Source organism: Mesoplodon mirus (genome assembly GCF_964341445.2).
Source record: "Mesoplodon mirus genome assembly, chromosome: 5".
Classification (NCBI taxonomy): Eukaryota; Metazoa; Chordata; class Mammalia; order Artiodactyla; family Ziphiidae; genus Mesoplodon; species Mesoplodon mirus.
In genome coordinates, this window is record NC_138980.1 from 89,365,202 (window position 1) to 89,385,307 (window position 20,106).

Sequence of the window (20,106 nt, forward strand, 5' to 3'; positions counted from 1 at the left end):
AGGTATGATAATGAAAATCACCTTTTATGCAGCTTCTGCTTCATTTTCCAAGGATCGTAATATACTTAGTAAGCTTCTGACACTAAGGGAATTCAGCTACAGACCACATAATGGAAGGAAAGCATTCAGAAAACAGTTCAGCAGGTTTACTTTTACAAATACTATTTTCCTTCAAAATTGTCCAACCCACACTGGATTATTCGCTATTTCCTGAACGTGCATTGTTTGTTTGTTTGTTTGTTTTTGTGTCCTACACCTCCACCCCTTCAAATCCTACCTCTCTGCCTAATTCATTTTTTAACTTCCTTAAAGCTTATCTGAATCTCTCAAGGAGGAGATACTCTCTCCCTCATAAGAACGCAGCAAACTACCACTATTACAGCAGTTACTGCGCTTACTCCCTTATAAGCATGTCCAACACCCTTTCATCATTGTAATATCCCTGAAAATAGGATGTTTGGGGTTTTTTTATTTGGTACCCACACACATAATAGTACATTTCCTTATGCACATATAATCAGTAATTCATTATATATTGAGTTTATGATGTGGTTTGCAGAATGATTTAAAGCAGCAATAAAGGAAATGTGCATGTTTTTAATTTTTGTATGGCAGAAGATGAAAATGTTTGCAACATATGACAGGGTTTTGATGTCCAATAATTGAAGAGCTCATTTCAGTTGATAAGAAAAAAGACCGTCTGAAAAATGGGCACAATTCATTAAAATGTAATTCCAAAAAATAAAAATATAGATGGCTAATAAAGCATGAAAAGTGCTGAGCATCATTAGTTATAAAAAGTACAGATAGGGCTTCCCTGGTGGCGCAGTGGTTGAGAGTCCGCCTGCCGATGCAGGGGACACGGGTTCATGCCCCGGTCCGGGAAGATCCCACATGCCGCAGAGTGGCTGGGCCCGTGAGCCATGGCCGCTGAGCCTGCGCGTCTGGAGCCTGTGCTCCGCAACGGGAAAAAAAAAAAAAGTACAGGTAAAAACTACGAAATGCTGAGTATCACCTCTCATAGTATCAGTAGTTAAAACAATTATCAGTATTGGCAACATTGTGGGGAAATAAGTCCTGTCATATTCTTGGTGAATGGAATGTGAATTGGTACTACAATTTTAGGGGACATTTTGGCAATCTCTTTCAAAAGCCTTGAAACTGTAAATTTCCATTTGTGTATTCACATAGAGTGCCTACTATGTCCTCAGCATTGGAATAAGACATAAGATTCCTGTTCTCCTGGAACTTTCATTCTAATTGGAAGGTAGATTGTCAGGTACGAATTTAAATAATTCTTGAAAGTTTAAGTTGATTTTCTGAAATAATAGAAAGTAAAAAGATAAAATTTGATACCAAATATTAGATTTACCTGTCTTTTTTTTTTTTTGGCCGCGCTGCGCAGCTTGTGGGATCTTAGTTCCCTGACCAGTAATTGAACCCAATCTCTCGGCAGCGAGAGCGCGGAATCCTAGCCACTGAACCGCCAGGGAATTTCCTGTGTTTCCTTATATGATATGGATGAAGGAAAGAGAAAACATGTAGGTATATGAGTGTGATTAGAATCTTGAGTTAGAGGAATCCTTATAAATCATAGTTCCTTCTATGTTCTCATATGGAGCAGATATACCTGAAACTTATTGGTTACTTAGTGATAGCCATAAGGAAAGCCCTATCCATTTTGAGGTGGATTTATTCTTTATGGAACCCTCTTCCCTCTGCCTTCCTGCTAAAACTGTTAGGAGGTTCTATTATATATCTAGATCTATGAGGCATATCTTTTCCCCCTTTCCCACCTCAGTTCTCCCAAGTCTTCTACTATCTTAATCATGGCAAATCCATTCCTTCCAATTGCTCAACTAATTATTAATCCCACTCTAACCCACTTCCAGTCTGTCAGCAAATCCTGACATCTTTACTAAAGCATGTTCAGAATCCAACCATTTTTCATCTATTCTCCCACTCTAGCCAAGCCACCATTATCTTTCACTTGAACTGTAATAGCCAGCTAATTGGCTTCCCTTTATCTGCTCTCTGGCCAAAATCCCCAAGTGGCTTCCCATATCAGAGTAAAAGTTGAAGACTTTCATTGTCCTATGTGATCTGCAGTCCCCATTTCTACAGCTTACCACCCACCTCTGTGTTCATCTGTGTTATTATTCAAACACTAGACTTGCTCCCATTCCAGGGCTTTTGTGCTTACCATTTCCTCCACCTGGAAACTTCCCCCAGACAATTATATTTCTCACTAACATCCTTCAGTCCCTGTTCAACTATCACATGACACCTCCTCACCACCTTCTACCTTCTTTCTCCTGCTTTATTTTTCTCCATCGTGTATTGTGTACGGTACTATGTGTCCATTTCTCCATATGTACCGTATTTGTTGGGGTAGCTACCCCCAGCCCCATTAGAACATATGCCCTCTGGGGGCAGAGACTTAAGTTTTGTAAGCAGTGCCAGGCATATAGTACATGCTTGTGAAAATGTGTCAGATGGATAGACCAGTATTACTGAACCTCTAATAATTCTAACTCCTTTCTCTGGATATCTATCATATGTCAACGTCTGGCTTAAAATGTGATGATCATTGACCTGGGCAATGCAGAGTGCGGTAGAACTACCACCTCTGAATCTAGGTATTCTACTTATGTCAATAGAGCCTGTAATGTCAGTCACTTTGGGGGGAGGGGGGAGGGACAGTAGTTAAGTTACAATGTGCAAGTCTGTGGGGAAGAATATGGGTTTTCTTTACAGAGAAACCAGAAAGGAAAAAAAAAAAAAAAACCTTGAGAGAAACAAGTCTAGTCTGCTGGATTTGAACGCACAGCCCTAAGGATCCTTAAAACTAGCAGTTGAATTACTCTAGCCAATTACCAGTATGTTTTTGCTGAAGTCACCATTCATGCATATGCAAGGCACTGTGTACTAGGTGTAGAGAAAGGAATACAAAAATAAAATGTAAAAGGAGCCTGTCCCAAACGTCTCACGGTCAAGATAATCCACATAAGTAACTACAATACCTGCTGCAAAGTGCTAAGTGCCATAAGAAAGATACTGATTATTGCCTTAGTTGTTCAAGAGGAGATACAACTTATTTGAGAGGAAAGCACTTGAGCTAAGACCTTAAGGTAGGATCTGGACATATTGAAATGTCTTTCTAGTGTCTAGGCAGAAGGAAAAGCTTAAAGCAGAAGAATGGATTTGGTAACCACAAGAAATAGTGACTAATATAATCTGGCTGGAAGACATTTGGTAAAGAAGAAAAGTAAAGGTAAAAGATGAAAAAGGAAATATAGAGCCAAAACATGGAGAATTTTAAATGCCAGGTTGACAAACCTAGTATGTAGGAAATAAGAGTTATTGAAAGTTTCTGACCAGGAAACATAAGCAGTCTGAACTTAAGTATAATTAGTGGGTGTGAATAAAGGATCTGTACTGGGAAGGGCCAGCATAGTAATCCACCCAAAACTAGAATAGAGGCTTGAGTGGAATAGCAATAAGAATAGAAAGGTGGAAAGACATAAAAGATATTCTGGAGGTTTTAAAAAGTTAGCTATTGGTTGAAAGAGCTTGAGAATGAAGCGGGAAAGAGTAGGCAGTGGTGGATGAGGTTCTTGAGCTCGGGTAGCCTCACTGTGGAAATAGAACCTCCAGGAAATGAAAAGCATGTTTGAAAGGAGTTTTAAATAGTTAAGCATGTGTTCGATTTTTGTTGTTCATTCCCAATATTTGTGGATTAAAATAGCTTAAATGAAGTAATTAAGAGACTCAGTAGAAAACACTGACGAGAATAAAGAAATTATGAGTAAATGATGAAAAGGGTACGAGTTACTCTGTCCCATAATTCTTTAACCACCTCTACATCACAAAAGGTAGGCCTCTGGAGTGCTTTCTACCTGTAGCCCTTTTGGAACAATGATGATTGAGGTGTTATGTTTACTTCCTGACAACATTGTTAGAATACTTATAGTGTAATCGGTTTAATCAGGGGTGTTTAAGACTGCAGGTGGCACTAGTAAACTTAAATATATACAGTATATACACATATACATACATATGTACATACATACAAATACCTTGGAGCGAAGTCTGGGAGAAACAGACCAATCTTCCAGAAGTCTAGACCTTTAATAACCCTGAATCCATCTATAGTAAGAAAGAAGGAATCTCTACTGGCATTTCTTCTGTCCTTCACTTTTTCCTTATTTTCATTCATACTTAATTTGTGTTCATCTCAAAGCTGCTACGTGCTATGCACAACATAGAAATGCATTTCCTTGTGTGTATTACCGGTAGGCTACTTCAAGCACAAGCCTACAATTGAAGGATTTAAATAATCTGATTAGAACCCTTTAAATTACTGTATTAGGAATCAAAAAAAATCATCATTTCTTTGACCCACTACTTGAAACATCAGGTCTTTGCCCTGGATATATTATCAATATTTTAAAGGAAATGTTTGATTTTTTTAAAAAAAGAGGGATACCCGGCCTTCTATTGTTTCACCAGTGTTGCTCTAGACCCCAGCCTCCCTTGTCAAACTGTAGTTTAAGCACGGCACATTTAAATTTTTTTAAAAGAAGACTTTGATTTATTTTCACCTAGCCTTGGGGCATATTATCGATGGTTTCAATCGACAGAACAGAAGCTCTCCACCTTGGGAGCGGACTCCATACTCAACCTTTGTAAACTGTTCAAAATCAATCCCTCGGCTCCATTTGGAAGGAAGCGTCCGTGTCCTTCCTCAGCGTCCTGCGCCCCTTCTCCAGACCCCTTCTGTCGACGTCCTAGCGTCGCAAACCAAGGCTGCACACAGGAGCCTCAGGGAGCGGGGGAGGGGGGAAGAGGGGTTGGGATGGGCGGCCGAAAGACGGCCTGCTACGGTGGGGGAGAGATTGCGCGCAGCCCACCGCGAGCCCCGGGACCCGGGAGAGAAGGGTTCCGCTAGGGCCGGGGTGCCGAGGGAGCCGGGGCCGTGTGCGTGGGCGTTCCCCGCACGCTCTCGCCGCCTCCGCCACCCTTCTCAGGTCGCTCCCCGCTTCTCCCCACCCTCCGAGGAACGTTGGTACATTCCCGGTGACTCCGAGAGCTTAAAAAGGACCCGGGGAGGCCGAACCTAGCAGGTTTGGTCCAGATTTGTGTGCGCAGCCCGTACTCTGATCCGCCACGGTGGGTATCTTGGCGGGGGTTTCTTTTACGCTGTGGCACTCGTGTATTTTGGGGCTTCGTGTCTGTGTGTAACTGTCTGGCTAGCAGCTAGGAACTCTCGCCTCCGGCTCCTCGGCTCGCTCAGCTCCTCCGTCGCAGCCCAGCAGCGAGACGCGCGCCGCCAGTCCGCAAGGGATGGAGCGGACCGAGGTGCTAAAGCCACGCACCCTGGCCGATCTGATCCGCATACTGCACCAGCTCTTCGCCGGCGAGGAGGTCAATGTAGAGGAGGTGCAGGCCGTCTTGGAAGCCTACGAGAGCAGCCCCGCCGAGTGGGCAGTGTACGCCAAGTTCGACCAGTACAGGTGAGCGTGCTTTCGCCCTGATCGCCGAGACTCTCCGGCGCCGACTCTTGAGTCCGAGCGGGCGCCGGCGCGGGCGCGTGGGGAGCGGGTCTTGACTCCCGGAGAGCGCGGGCCGCCCGGCGCCCGCAGCGCCCACCCTCTCAGTGCTCCCGGCCGTTTCCCGCACCCCAGCGCCGCGCCTCCTCGCCCGCGAACACGGGGGCGGGCGTTCGGCGCTTTGGGCCGAAGGCGTGTCCCACTGGCAGGAGACTGCGGCAGGCTCCCAGAGGGGAGGCCACCGAGCGGTGCAAGTTTTCTGTTCTTTTCTTGTTGATCAACTCCTCGGCTTCCGAACGGCCACTCCTTCTGCCACCCGCCACCACCCCCACCCACCCCACCCCCCCCCCACGGAGCCGTCGCTAGCCTAGGACACGGAGGAGATGCGGGGAAACCCCGGTGTCTGGACGCCCTCAGACTCTAGCTGTCTGGACTAACCGGGGTGTTCTCAGGAGAGCACTCCAACAGCGGTCCGGAGAGAAGGGTGGACGGTAGAGGACGCAGTTAAACGACACCACTTCTCCATCACTTCTCCCTCGGTCGCTTGCAAGCAGGCGTCTGCCAACAAGCATTTTTGTTAATACAAAATAACGACTTGGGGTTGTCAGCTGCTATTTTTCAGTTTAAGATGCCCCCTCTCCCAAACCAGTTGGACTCCCCGGGCTGGGGGTCTATTTAAACCCACTGTCAGGTTCTCAAAATAAACGAGTGCTTTTCTTTCAGCCCCCAAGCAATATGCTTTTCCTTATCCTTAGATCTGAGGGTCTGGAATGTAAATTGGAGACCCCTGCTCCTCAGAGGTGCTTGAGTGAGATGCCTTGGCTTGGAGATTAAGTAAAAAATGAAACAGCCTACCAATCCTCTGGGGAGAGAAGTAAAATTTAATCACCCTGAAGAGTGAGGGTTTCTTCCGAAGGGTAACCAGCGCTTCAGTCTTAATGGTTGGTCGTGATGAGGTCAGGGAAAGGAGCATAGTTGAAACAGAAGAATAAGAAAAGATGAAGCTTTCCTTTGAAGCCGTTTCACTTAGCCACTTTATGTCAGCATATACAGTGTGTTTGGTAAAGTTTTGTCGCCAAGGGCTGTTTCAGTTGTACTTTAGGAACTGAAATAGAAAGTGAAGTCTACTTAGGATCCTATTTTCCACTTGCAAGTGGTTCTAGGCAATTCCTTTGGTTCCTGTCATTCTGTGGCTGCCAATAAAGCTACCAGAGTAATTTTGCCATTAGCTCCAAGTAATTGAGGGCTTGTTATGGGCTCTAATACTCTTCCAATCACTTGACACATGTATTAACTGATTACCTCACAACAGCTCTCTGAGATAGGTACCATTCTTATCCCTGTTTTACAGGTGAGAAATAGTAGGCAATGAAAAGGTTGGATTGCCTGCACAAGGTCATACTAATGTCCCTTAGTGGCTCCAGGATTCAAATTAGCATTATTGTTCTAGAGCCCACACTCTAAACCACTGCTAAACCCCCTGTAGACACAAGGTGGCCATAATAGTTTTCTTCTGCCTAGATTTATTACTGACCAAGTGAAATTAATTAACCAGGGTATGCTGTATGGGCTTTTAATCTATAGAACAAGGACATTTCCAGGGGCCTTGAATTTATCTTGATTGACAAGCTCTTGAAACATTTGGATTGACCTATTCCACAGATTTCTGAAGCACAGCTCAGTAAAATAATGGGTGCACTCCTAGGCGGGCAGTTGGAGTAGGGAGGGAGGGAGATGGGAGAGCAGAAATCAATGTGGTAGTATTTTGCGCATGTAATAAGTGTCCTAGTACTGTGAAGGAATCTGATCTCTGACCTTGGGAAGGCCAGTGCAGAAGAATCAAGACAAAATATGTTCCACTGGGGGCCAAGCAGTAAATTGTCTGGAAGAAGCCCCAGACAAGCAAGACCCTAGGGCTGGAGGAGGAAAAAGTAGGATCCCTGGTACAGGAACCATTTACTGTGAATTAAAGGTTGTGTGCACAGCTGCCTGCTAGGTCATTAAAAGGGCTCCAAAGTAAGGATGACTGATATCTAGAAAGCACTTACTAATCAACTCTCTCAGTGGTCCTACTCTGCCAGCACCTGGCCTCCAGCCTAGGGGAGGAAGGGGCATGTGGGACATAAGTGAACAGATGACCATGTGAACAAACAAAAAGGATAAAGATTCCTTTCCTTAAAAACGAGTCTATCGTAGAGATCAAACGTCTGGATACCAAGGGGGAAAGGGCCGGGGGGCTAGGGGGATGAACTGGGAGATTGGGATTGACATACATACACTATTGAAACTATGTATAAAATAGATAACTAATGAGAACCTACTGTATAGCACAGGGAACTCTACTCAATGCTCTGTGGTGACCTAATGGGAAGGAAATCCAAAAAGAGGGGATATATGTATATGTATAGCTGATCCACTTTGCTGTACAGTAGAAACTAACACAGCATTGTAAAGCAACTATGTTCCAATAAAAAGTTTTTAAAAAATTAGTCTAAATGAATGTCATAATTATCGAACTTTGTTAATTAGATGGTGTCAAGAGTACCTGTGGGACCAATAGAAACTTTAAAGTTGATTTTTTGGAGGGGGTGGGGGGTTGGTGTGGATGTGGTTGTTTTGGTTTGGGATTTCTGGGGGCTAATTACTAATTTCTCCTCATTGTAAAAGGTTTAGAGTGTTATTTTACTTCCCAAGTGTAATTGCTTTTGTTCTGGTACTTAGGTCAATGTCCACTCTATTTGTGGAGGATGTTTCAACATGATGCTTTTGAATGTGGATGTCACTTGTGTCTGGACTCTAGTAAAACTAAGGAGAATTCTAGAACAGCTATTTAATGAAACCTTGTTTCTCAAATTCTGGTTTAGCTACAGGGAGGGGGAAAAAAGACAATAGCAACATTCTTGCCTAGAGCAATAGTGCACTTTGAAAATGCTTTCTGTGAGAAATTTTTATTCTTTTTATCAGTTTGAGGCTGTCACATGGAGACTCAAGGAATTTAATTTTTTTCTCTTACCTTTTTCGTGCCATTAATTAGAACTGAGCAGCTATAAACACAGTGATTCAAAATACAAAAATGTCTAAATGAGCTGTGAAAAAATATTTGCTTTCATTTGTGCTCGATTTCTAATTAGACAACCACATTTAAAGTTGCTTCGAGGTAAAAATATTAGCATTTGTAAATGAATGATACTGTATGACGCACTTACTTTTCCCTGTGTTTGTCTCATCGACCAAATTCAAACTTCTGAAAACGTTCTTTTCAGATATACCCGAAATCTTGTGGATCAAGGAAATGGAAAATTTAATCTCATGATTCTATGTTGGGGCGAAGGACATGGCAGGTAATACAGCTATTCATTCAGATATTTATTCAGTATTTATTCCAGCATATGAAAAGTACAGTGCCAGGCTGGCCACATGCCTTGTGAGCACTAACAAATCGCATGTTGTAATTATTTGTTCACAATGTCCCCTAATCCCAGCAAAAATTCTCATGGGAATTAGCGTGAGGGGGTTTAGCATATACCATGTATTATGACAGACCTTCCCCCAAAATGAGTAGTAAGTCAAATGAGGTGGAGGTAAGTAACCAGCTTAATTTAATCTCTCTGTGTTCTGTGGAGTTAAACTTTCTATGAAGTTGTGCTAAAACTTGACCTTTGTGGTGCTTTGAAGTGTGTAAACAATTGTCGGACCAAAGACCAAAGCATGCAGATTTGGAGCTAGGAAAGCAATTCACAAATTCAGAAACTTTCTTTGTACTTCAAGCTAATTGTTTATTTTCTGTATACAGAAGATAAGACAACTTAGACTAATACCAATTATTGAAACTTGGTCCCTTAATTTTTCCTTAGTTTATACATTTGCAAGTCTTACTACCAGTCAAGTATTGTTACCTCTTTAAGCAGATCCTTCTCAGTCTCTTGAGAATGGTTAAAAAAAAAAAAAAAAGCCAATAATCCAGACCCATTTTTGGTGGGAAAAAGTAAACATGAATTTACAAGATTTTGGAAAGTTAGGTCTATAGAGTGCATTTATTTACTCATATAGAATGAAGTTGTTTTCATTCTCTCAATATTTTTTGAAAGCACATTATATGTCAGGAGTAGAACAAGGCTCTGTGAATTAGGAAACAAGTTCTCATGGTACATATATGGGGTAACAGAATTCAACATATGAAATACATGCTATAGCATATACAGGTTCATATTTTTTAATCAACCCTATAGCTAATACTACTTAATAAACTTAAATGCTATTTAAGATTATAGGAATAAATTCTTTCCCCAGATCCAATTTGCTTTTTTTCTCCCATCAATATTGGGAGGTAATCACAGATAGGATACTCTAAATGTATAAAATATTAACATTTCATATGCTTTATAGTATAATTTTCAGCTGGTAACACACATGTGCATACCTTTTGTCCCCCAGAGGAAGGAGAAATAATGAAAAGCCTGGGGAAAAAACACTGTTATGTGATCTTCTCAGTGTGATGCAGTTACAGATAAAGGATCTTTATCTGCTCTAAAATTTCTCTAATGTAGTTTTTAAGTCAAGTTCTAGCCCAGCTTAATTGAGTTATTAAAAGCTATATTTTGGAGAAGATAAATGGTTACTGGTTTTGTGTTTCTGTTATCAAAGTAGTATTACAACAAGGTTTAAAAAGATGAATTGTTCTTCAGTAGGGGTATGGATCAAAACTGTACCCCTTATATGCATTGATATGGAAGACATAGTATTTTATTACTTTGCCCTGAAAAATGTTGAATTATAAATTGATGACATTTAAAACTCCAGCTGAAATGGATATTGGCCTGGGAGACGTCCTATTGACAGTTGCAGCTGTAAGCTCTGGACAGATTGTTACACGTGTGGGTTCTGGACCATCTACTGAGTCTAGTTGTCATTTTGTGTATATATAGCAGTATCCACGATCACACTGACTCCCACTGCTTTCTGAAGATGCTGCAGGGAAATCTAAAGGAGACATTATTTGCCTGGCCTGACAAAAAATCCAATGAGATGATCAAGAAGTCTGAAAGAATCTTGAGGGAAAACCAGTGTGCCTACATCAACGGTAACATCCAATTTTTCTAACAACAAGTGGGAAAAACCTTGAACTCCCACTTGAAATATTGCTTGCTTACATGTGTGCAATAGAATTTGGATCGTGGAGTCATGATTTCATCTGCTTAGGAAGTGATCTAAAAGCAGTGGGTTTTGTCTTTTTAAAGATTTGCATGTGGATTAGGATCACTTATTAAAAACATATGCATGCAAGTTAGTGTCCACTGAAGAGTCATTAACCTACCAAGTCTTAGGATAGTTAGAATCGAACATGAATTTACATAAGTAGAGTCTTTTAATAAAGGCGTGAGGCCAACTTGGTAGTGTTAGTCTTTCATTAGAAAATGTAAAGAAATGTTCCAGAAGTGATTAAGGATGCTAGTAGCCGTCCCTGTTTTACTAAAGTGCGCACAGCTTACTTTAAAAAGAGTATTCTCAAGAGAAACTTTTTGAAGCACATTGGGTTTTTTTTTTTGTGTGTGGTACGCGGGCCTCTCACTGCTGTGGCCTCTCCCGTTGCGGAGCACAGGCTCCGGACGCTCAGGCTCAGCGGCCATGGCTCACGGGCCCAGCCGCTCCGCGGCATATGGGATCCTCCCGGACCGGGGCACGAACCCTTGTCCCCTGCATCGGCAGGCGGACTCTCAACCACTGCGCCACCAGGGAAGCCCCTGAAGCACATTACTTAGCAATGATTTCTAGATGTCTTACAAAGAATTCATTCTTTCTTCTAAATGTGATATGGGAGAGCCAAATGCTCTTCAGTAGAGGCAGTGATTAACATCTGTGTTCCTAAAGGACTTAGTAACTTTCCAAAAAGCTCCTTAAAGCTTCCATGAGCTAACTTTTGTTTATAATTAATTTATTTATTTTTGGCTGCATTGGGTCTTCGTTGCTATGCGCGAGCGTTGTCTAGTTGCGGCGAGTGGGCTTCTCATTGTGGTGGCTTCTCTTGTGGAGCACGGGCTCTAGGCACATGGGTTCAGTAGTTGGTGGCACGTGGGCTTAGTTGCTCTGTGGCATGTGGGATCTTCCCCTTCCAGGGGTCGAATCCATGTCCCCTGCATTGGCAGGCGGATTCTTAACCACTGTACCTCCAGGGAAGTCCTGAGATAACTTTTTATGTTATTCCCACTTACAGATGAAATTGCCAACACATAGGAAGATTAAATAACCTGTCCAAGGTCACTCAGGATTTGAACCCAAAGAATTTGATGCCAAAGCCCATAGTCTTAGTTGGGATGCTATCCCACTTATATAAAATAAAATATTACAGAGGTTTTTCTGGCAAAGCAGGTTCTTTCTTCTTAGATCTTAACGTTCAGTATTGGCCTTGATACTTGGCCTAAATTTGTTCAGTTAGTTTAAGAATGCAAGTCAGTTACAGAAGTCAGATTGTATAGGAAGTTTTTCCCCCATTCACATAACAAAGGAGTTAGTTTCTCAGGTGGTAGGAAACTCTTTATTTGAGGGTTGCTGTATATAGCAGGCACACCAGATTTCTATGAACAAGATTGCTGGTACTGCTCACAATAAAGCCAAAAGCCTTTCAGAATAATTACTTTCAGCTAGAGTCATAGAGTCATTATAAAGCTACATTAGATCTTGGAGAACATCTAAGATTTTTTTTCAAGGGTCTTCAATGCAAAAGTCTATAGGAGCCAAGCAGGTAAAGTGAGTGAGTGATGCGGGCCGGAACTAGGCTGTGGGAACTGGTGTGCAAGCTGCCCTGTCTAAAGGGACAACGTGGTCACCCAGCTCCAGTGAGATCGTCCTGACTTCTTTTTCCATAGAGGTGGGAAATTCTGATTGTTATGGGAAATTTTGCCAATCAGTAAAATACTGGATAGGACAAGCTAAATATTTCTGTAGATGCATTACTCAAAAGCCACCAACTTTTAACCTTTGATTTTTTACAGATGCAGGAGGAGAGCTAGATGTGGATAGTGATTAGGGGGGAAAGATGTTTCAAGTACAAGAAAGAACATGGGTGAAGGCACAACCCATGTTCAAAGAACGTTTTTCATTCAAGCGTTGCAAAGAATGAAGACTATGCAGGAACGGTCTAGCCGGAGGGGAAGATGAATGGGCTTGGATAGGAGTAGTAGGAGAGTAAAGTAAGATCAGGGCCTTAGCCTCCAAGACTAGCTTAAAGTAAAAACTTTCTTTAGTCAGCAGAATTTTGTTCGGGAATATCTTGATTAATCCAGTAGCAGTATGCGTCATAGGGTGGAAGAAAGGGAGAGTGGGTCAAGGAGATCAAGTTACTTATTGTAATAGGCAGAAGGTGAACATTGCCTCAAGCAAGCTGGCATCCCTAAGTATCACCAAGAAAAGTCCGATATTACTGTGACAGAGAGTACATCATTTGCATAAAGGAAAAGGAGGCAAAGACATAATAATGCTGTGATTACTAACATTTAGGGATCAGACATGAGCTTTGGGGATTTCTAAAGGATGGGTGACTTGTTTTTGTGGGATCTTTGCTTGCATTGGGTGGTCTATTGGAGGTGCAATTGGAGAAAAAATGTTATTTGTATAAAGGGCAGTCAGTTCTTCAGAACGTTTAACTTTTGTTCAAAAGCAAGCCAGTGTATTATAAAAGCAGTAGCCTATAGAATCAAAGAGTTTGCAGATCTGAGAATTACGCCCCATTTCTTTAAATGAGGAAGACAGAAGATCCAAGAAGTTCTGAGTTGTTCAATGGTAGTCAGTCTAGCTGGGAGTAGAACCAAAGTCGTCTGCTTCTGGGCTTTGCTCTTCTTTGTCATGCAAGCTCATGGAGCTAGATCGTAAAGCATAAGGCCAAATTAGGTGCCTATACTAACTACACTAATACACTGAATTCCTTCCTTGATTAATCTTCCAACTCTCTCCTTACTATATATAAATTTCTTATCAACATAGTTATAAAAATCAAGTATTTTGTTTATTTTAATCTCTTGAAGGCATCTCCCCCACGCCTTTTGACTTCCTTCAGTGTGGATTGGTTGGCCAGGGCTCATCCTGTGGTCCCCTCACATCATCCAGGCTTTCCCTATACTGTCTCCTGGTGCTTATCCCCTTGTTTCCTGGTCTCGTCTGCTTTGTCTTGGGTTCGTGGCCTTGTTTTGGTGGAACATATCCTCCAACGGCCCTATGAGAACGGGTTCATGGAAGGTAAATTTCTGAGACCTCTTATATCTAAAAATCTCTATATACAACCCTTGCAACTTGATAGATAATTTAGCTGAATATGAAATCATGACCTCGCAGTCATTTTCTCTCAGAACTATGAAGGTAATCTTTTGTCTTTTAGTTTCCATTCTTCTTGTTCAAAGCCTGGTACCATTCTGATTTTTGAATCTTACTATGTATGAATCTTATTTTTTCTCTCTAGAAACTTTTGGGGACTTCTCTTTGGGTGTCTTTTCTCTGTCCCCAGTATCACAGTGATGCAGTTTGTTTCATGACACTCATTGTGGTGGGAGCTCTGTAGGTTCTTACAATCTAGAAATTCATGTCCTTCAATTCAAGAAAATATTCTCAAGTTGTTTCTTTGATTTTTTTGTTGTTCTGTTTCTGAAACTACTGTTGATCAGATATTAAACCTCCTGAACTAGTCCTCTAGTTTTTTTGGTTTTTGGGTTATTTTTTTAATCTTTCCTATGTTCAATCTTTGGCCCTTTGTTCTTTGAGTCTTTGTCAGCTTTTTCTTCCAACCCTTCTATTCGGATTTTTATTTCTGGTATCATCTTTATATTTCTAAAAGCTCTTTTTTATTCTCTAGTCCTTTTTATATAGTATTTTCCTCATCTCTTCTTATTTTTTCTTTTTTTTTGGCCACGCCACGTCGCTTGCAGGGATCTTAGTTCCCTGACCAGGGATTGAACCCATGCCATAGCAGTGAAAGCGCCAAATCCTAACCACTGGCCTCCTAGGGAATTCCCTTCCTCTTAGCTCTGTGAAGATATTAATGATAAGTTTTTGGTTTTGTTTTTTTAAGGCTTCTCTTGAGTAGTGTCTATTTCATGTTGCCTTTTTTTCAGGTTGCTCTGGCCTCTTTTATACTAGAGGCTCTGCTCACAGGTGTGATGACCTTGCCTATGTGCTAATATTTAAACACCAGAGACAAAAAAGTTAATTGGTAGCTTTCAAACATGGATGGTGTTTGCCAACTGGACTTCACTCTAGGAACATCTGGTAAATCTTTTCCTTGAGGAAAAATCAGTGGTGATATCCTCAGGACTTTTTTCTTGAGCTGATCAGATTCTCAGAGAAGCTGCTTCCCGTCTCCTGCCTGGAGAAGAAATTCCTGTCTGCCAGCATTCTGGCAGCCATGTGATGAAGAAAGTGGAGATCTTACCACTCAATGTGTAAATTTTCACTTAAGTCACCTGTTTTTCACCGGGTATCCACCAATCCTGAGTTTATCTGTTGTACTCTTTCTAGAGAATAGATCTTCGATTTCTACCAGGGATGGAGGGAAGGTGAGGTGGTGAAAAAGCTTTGTGATGAAACTTAAATAGGCTTCAACCAGTTCTTGTATTTATAGCCCATGTTTACCTTCATTTCAGGAAGTACATGTGGTGCCAGTTCCTGAGCTGTTTATTAGTTTCAGGACATAAATCAGGTTATTTCTTGGCCATCTCCAAGGGTAGCTGAGGATTTAGCTTTCTCTCCTCTGCAAAGCCATCCATCTACTTCTAACCTTTCAAATGTTTAAAGATTTTTTTTAACTTTAATTAAAAAGTTTCTTCTTTTCCCTTTATCTTTGTATGTTGATGTCTTTTTTATTCTTTTGCTGCAGTTGTAGGGAAGTTTTTAGGAGAAAGCAGAATGCGTGTCATTTACTATTTTTAACTGGAAGTTCAATTCTAACTAACTTTTAATAATTCATATGTATCAGTTGATTTAAGATCTTGGGCAATTGACCAGATTTTTACCTACAGCTAACATCTAAGCTCCTTCATCTACCCATCCCTCTTCAATATTGTTTAGATTCCATTGGCTTACATCGAGTAGAGAATATTAGCCATACAGAACCTGCCGTGAGCCTTCACTTGTACAGTCCGCCTTTTGATACGTGCCATGCCTTTGATCAAAGAACAGGACATAAAAACAAAGTCACCATGACATTCCATAGCAAATTTGGAATCAGGACTCCATTTGTAAGTATAATTTCTCTCTCCTGTGTTTAAATGCTTTGTGGGTTGGCAGCATTACACTGATGCATTGCTTTTTTGTTCTAGGTATTATTTAAATATCTTAAGTTTTAAGTATTTTAAGTATTCTTGAGATAGGTCTTAACTTGGAGAAAAGGCCCATTATATTCTATTATTTTCTTTAACTTTGGAGACTGTATTTTCAATTTATAAAATAATACTTAAATTAGATGCAAAGAATTGCTTATTCAAAATTTCAAACTGTATGCTTATTCCTAAAGAAAATATTTTCTCTTCATTTATTAGGGAAATAAGAGTGAGAACTATATTGATAAAACTGCTACTACTGTGACTTAATGTTCATAGTTCCAGTTTGCTGAGATAATACAAATAAATTACAGTTAACCTTTGCACAGTTGAGACCCTATTCTGATAATAATAAATAAAGAAACTTGCCTGTTTTGCTGGCCAAGTTGCTTTGTCTTTGAGTAGTGATGGCAACCAACAATAATATGATGTGGCAATCTTCTATCACTGAAATAAATTGGCCATTTAGGGGAATGGTCTTTAGTTAGTCATGGGAATGCCCAGAAATACACAATGCATGAAAACAAAGTCTGAACATCCTTATCAGTCTTATGAAAGTACAGCCTTTGAAGGAAGCTAGGGCAGAATTTTCTCAAGTGATTGCTCTGTTTATTTCCTGCATTCCGAGCCCCAAGAGATACTCTTATCACAGGAACGAAACAACAGGGCTCCATTGCCATGCAGTGGACTTTCATATACTGCCAGAAAAGCAGGACTACTTAGAACAAGAAATGTCTCATGTAAAGATTCTTACACAGCTTGCTTTTTTTCTTTCTTACAGACAAATTCAGGATCACTGGAGAACAACTAAGGAGCACTAGACCCTCTGAGGTTTTACTTTAAGGTCCAGTGAAAGTTTTGCCTTGGACAGGAAGCCCTCCTTCCATTTGGTCCAGTAATATACTTTACAAGGCCAATACTTAGATCTACTATAAGGCAGATGCTAATTATAAGGCATTAAGTAAGCAAATAGTGCCCTGAGCTACTGTAGAAGAAAAAATCCCACTAAAGGTAAAAAGGCTTGTGATTTTAAAGGCCAAATCAAGTGCTCCACTCATTTTACCCTCTAAACCCATTGGAACTATACTGGGAATGTCAATGAAGGTTTTTATAGTTTTTGGAAACACTGGTCTCTGAACTATAATTAGCAATAAATAAAAATAAGACATCAAACCACCCACCTTGCTACTTGGAGGACTAAATGTAGATGTCTTCATTATACTTTGTATGTTCTTAATATTTGAAGAGAAGTTTTTGAATCTGTGCATTTTATTTTTTCAATCTTATTTTACAAATTCCTGCTCTATAAATAATAGGGTATTGTAGATAGAGAAACTTAAGGCGCTTTGCCATTTGGTAATGAAATGAAGGGCAGAAGATTTAGAAAAATACATGTAACCAAACCCACAACAAACCAGAATTATAAACTCATGTCTAATGTGTCCAGTGGTCAAAGACTTTGTACTGCCAGAATTGCCAAATAATTTTAATAAAAGTGGATTTGAACATAATTTGAAGTTGTCTTTCTCTTTAACATGACAAGAATTTCATATAATTCATGGCTTCTTAGGTTTATGCAGACTACCAAAAGCACTGCAAAAGATGCTTTTATGATGTAAGAATATAAGAAGACCAGGGCTTCCCTGGTGGCGCAGTGGTTGAGAGTCCGCCTGCCGATGCAGGGGACACGGGATCGTGCCCCGGTCCGGGAAGATCCCACATGCCGTGGAGCGGCTGGGCCCGTGAGTCATGGCCACTGAGCCTGCACGTCCGGAGCCTGTGCTCCGCAACGGGAGAGGCCACAACAGTGAGAGGCTGCGTACCGCAAAAAAAAAAAAAAAAAAAAAAAGAATATAAGAAGGCCAAAAACTGCATTCAAAAGGAGCTTACCTTTTGGGGCTTTTATATGTGTTCACCAACTGGCCAGAGATACCAACCCGAGGGTCTCTGGCCCTAGGGCAGCTCATAGACAATCAGTTTAGCCTGAAAGCTGTGTGTGGGGTCTGTATGTGTTTAAATATGAATTGGATTCCAACAGTTAAAAACCAGAGATTTCACAGAAGAAGGAATGGACTTTGAAGTATCTGGCAAGACTGAACCTGCATTGCATTTTCACTGCTATCACTTAATGGGGCTGGGATCTGCCCCTTGGATGGGGCCGCCTCCCTGATCTGTGGCAATCCCCAGCTTGCCTGTTTCCCTTATTCACGTTACCTACAAAGCCCACACGTGCATTTGCTGCCCCCACTTCCGGCAATTTTCTTAGGAATATCTGTCATAATCTTGGAATTTATTACCTCTGGGAACTTAATTAGAAAGTAAAGTCCTTTGAAGATGGTTCTGGTTAGGCCATTGATTGTGGTGTTTATACCACGTCATAGAATTATTTACATCATTATACCTGTGCTTCCTCTCACCTTTGAGAAGGATGTGAACATTTACTGAGTACTTACAACATACTAGGCATTGTTACAAGTTGTTTAGATGTACTAACAAACTGAATTCCAGAAAACTTCCTTGTGAATTAGGTACTGTATTCGTTTCCTACTGCTGCTGTAACACTACCACAAACTTACTTTCCTACAGCTCTGTTGGTCAGAAGTCAGAAGCTTCATGGTGCCATGTGCAAGGCCCATGTCAGAGGCTTATCTTTTGGTGTGGGTTCATTAACCATATACTTGGACAAACTGGTTGGTGAATGAAGGCCTCTTACCTGTGTTTCATGGGAAGGGACAGCATTACATTTAGTAATGGTTCTTAGTCTTTTTTTTTTTTCTGACTGCAACCACTTAGAAATCTCAAATGCGAAAGAACTCTTCAGAAAGGCCCACGCACAACAAGTTTGCATGCAATTTCAGAAAAGATTCCTGGACCCTGTGAAGGCCTTTAGGCCCCAATTAAAGAGCTCTGCCATGTGTGAGGCTTTCCCAAGGCTCGTGGCAAATGGTGGCTATTTCACTTCATTTTCTGAGCGAGGAAGGTGTTAGCAAGCTGGGCTACTAGCTAACCTTTTAAAAGTTACAGTGAGGTTTCTAGGAATCACCAGAGGCTGGTGCAACCTTGTCTGAGACATATCTACACATTTCACAAGGTCAATTCTCTCTTTCTAAAGACATTGCAGACTTTCACAACTTTACCTAGTTGATAGATGTTTCCTTGAAAAGTGTATGTGGGATACTGAAATAAGCCAGACACGGAAGGACAAATAATATATGATTCCATTTATACAAGATACCTAGAAAAGGCCAATTCGTAGAGGAAAAAGTAGCCTAGAGGTTACTAGAGGCTAAGGGGTAGGAGGAAATGGGAGTTATGGTTTAACAGGTCCAGAGTTTCTGTTGGGGTTGATGAAAATGATTTGGGTATAGATAGTGATGGTACACAGCATCGTGAATGTATCTGATATGACTGAATTGGGCATTTATGAATAATTAAAATAGTAAATGTGTATTTTCCCACAATAAGTTATTTCTTTAAAGAAAGTGTATGTGGGAGAAAAGTGTGTGTGTGTGTGTGTGTGTGTGTTGGAATAGATAAGACTTCCTATCATAGAGAATACAAACGATATGGAAGGCATTGTGGTGAAGAGTATCTTTTTCATCCCATCCCCAGGCTCTCGGTTTTCCTCTCTCCATGTAACCTAACCTATAATACCACTCTCTTGTGTTTCCTCATTTACTTTTCTCCATTGTTTACACAGGGTAGCATTCTAAAGTCCATATGGTGCACTTATAAGAAGATCTTTCCATATCCGAATACAAACAGTTCACTCATTCTTTTGTACTGATGACTGGCTGCGTGGTGTTACACTGTATGAATGTATCATAGTTTAGTCCACCAGTCCTCTATTGATGGACTTTGACATGATTTCCAAACTTTAACAGTTACAAACAATTCTGCAATGAATAACCATGTATGTGACGTCATTTCACAAATATCAGTTGACATGTCTTTATTACAAAACAACCAAGATAACTCAGCCCCAAAAAATGAGGTAATAGTGGAAGGTCATGGCAAGCTGCCCTGGCTGGAGAGGACCACTTGAGTGCAGAAGCTGTCACCTGATGTCATCACTTCAATTCATCCACTTCCACCTATTCATTGGTCAAGTGTGTACTCTTGAAGCCTCCAACTGTCAGAAGCTTGATACTCACAGAGATTACTTACCACAAATAGGAAAGCCCTGTGTTCATGAGAAAACTAATGATCAATTTAGGATTCTGCCCATGCTCCATAGGAAAGCTGATGTGTTC

General features: G+C 41.0%; 1 protein-coding gene across 1 annotated transcript; it reads left to right on the plus strand.

The window, feature by feature from the left end:
* Nucleotides 1-4,938: 4,938 nt before the first annotated feature.
* CDO1 (cysteine dioxygenase type 1) lies at nt 4,939-17,364 on the plus strand. Its single transcript, XM_082621892.1, has 5 exons — nt 4,939-5,516; nt 8,816-8,893; nt 10,478-10,632; nt 15,603-15,772; nt 16,635-17,364. The coding sequence occupies exons 1-5, from the start codon at nt 5,347-5,349 to the stop codon at nt 16,662-16,664; spliced, it is 603 nt and encodes a 200-aa protein (XP_082478018.1). The 5' UTR covers nt 4,939-5,346; the 3' UTR covers nt 16,665-17,364.
* The last annotated feature ends 2,742 nt before the right edge of the window (nt 17,365-20,106 follow it).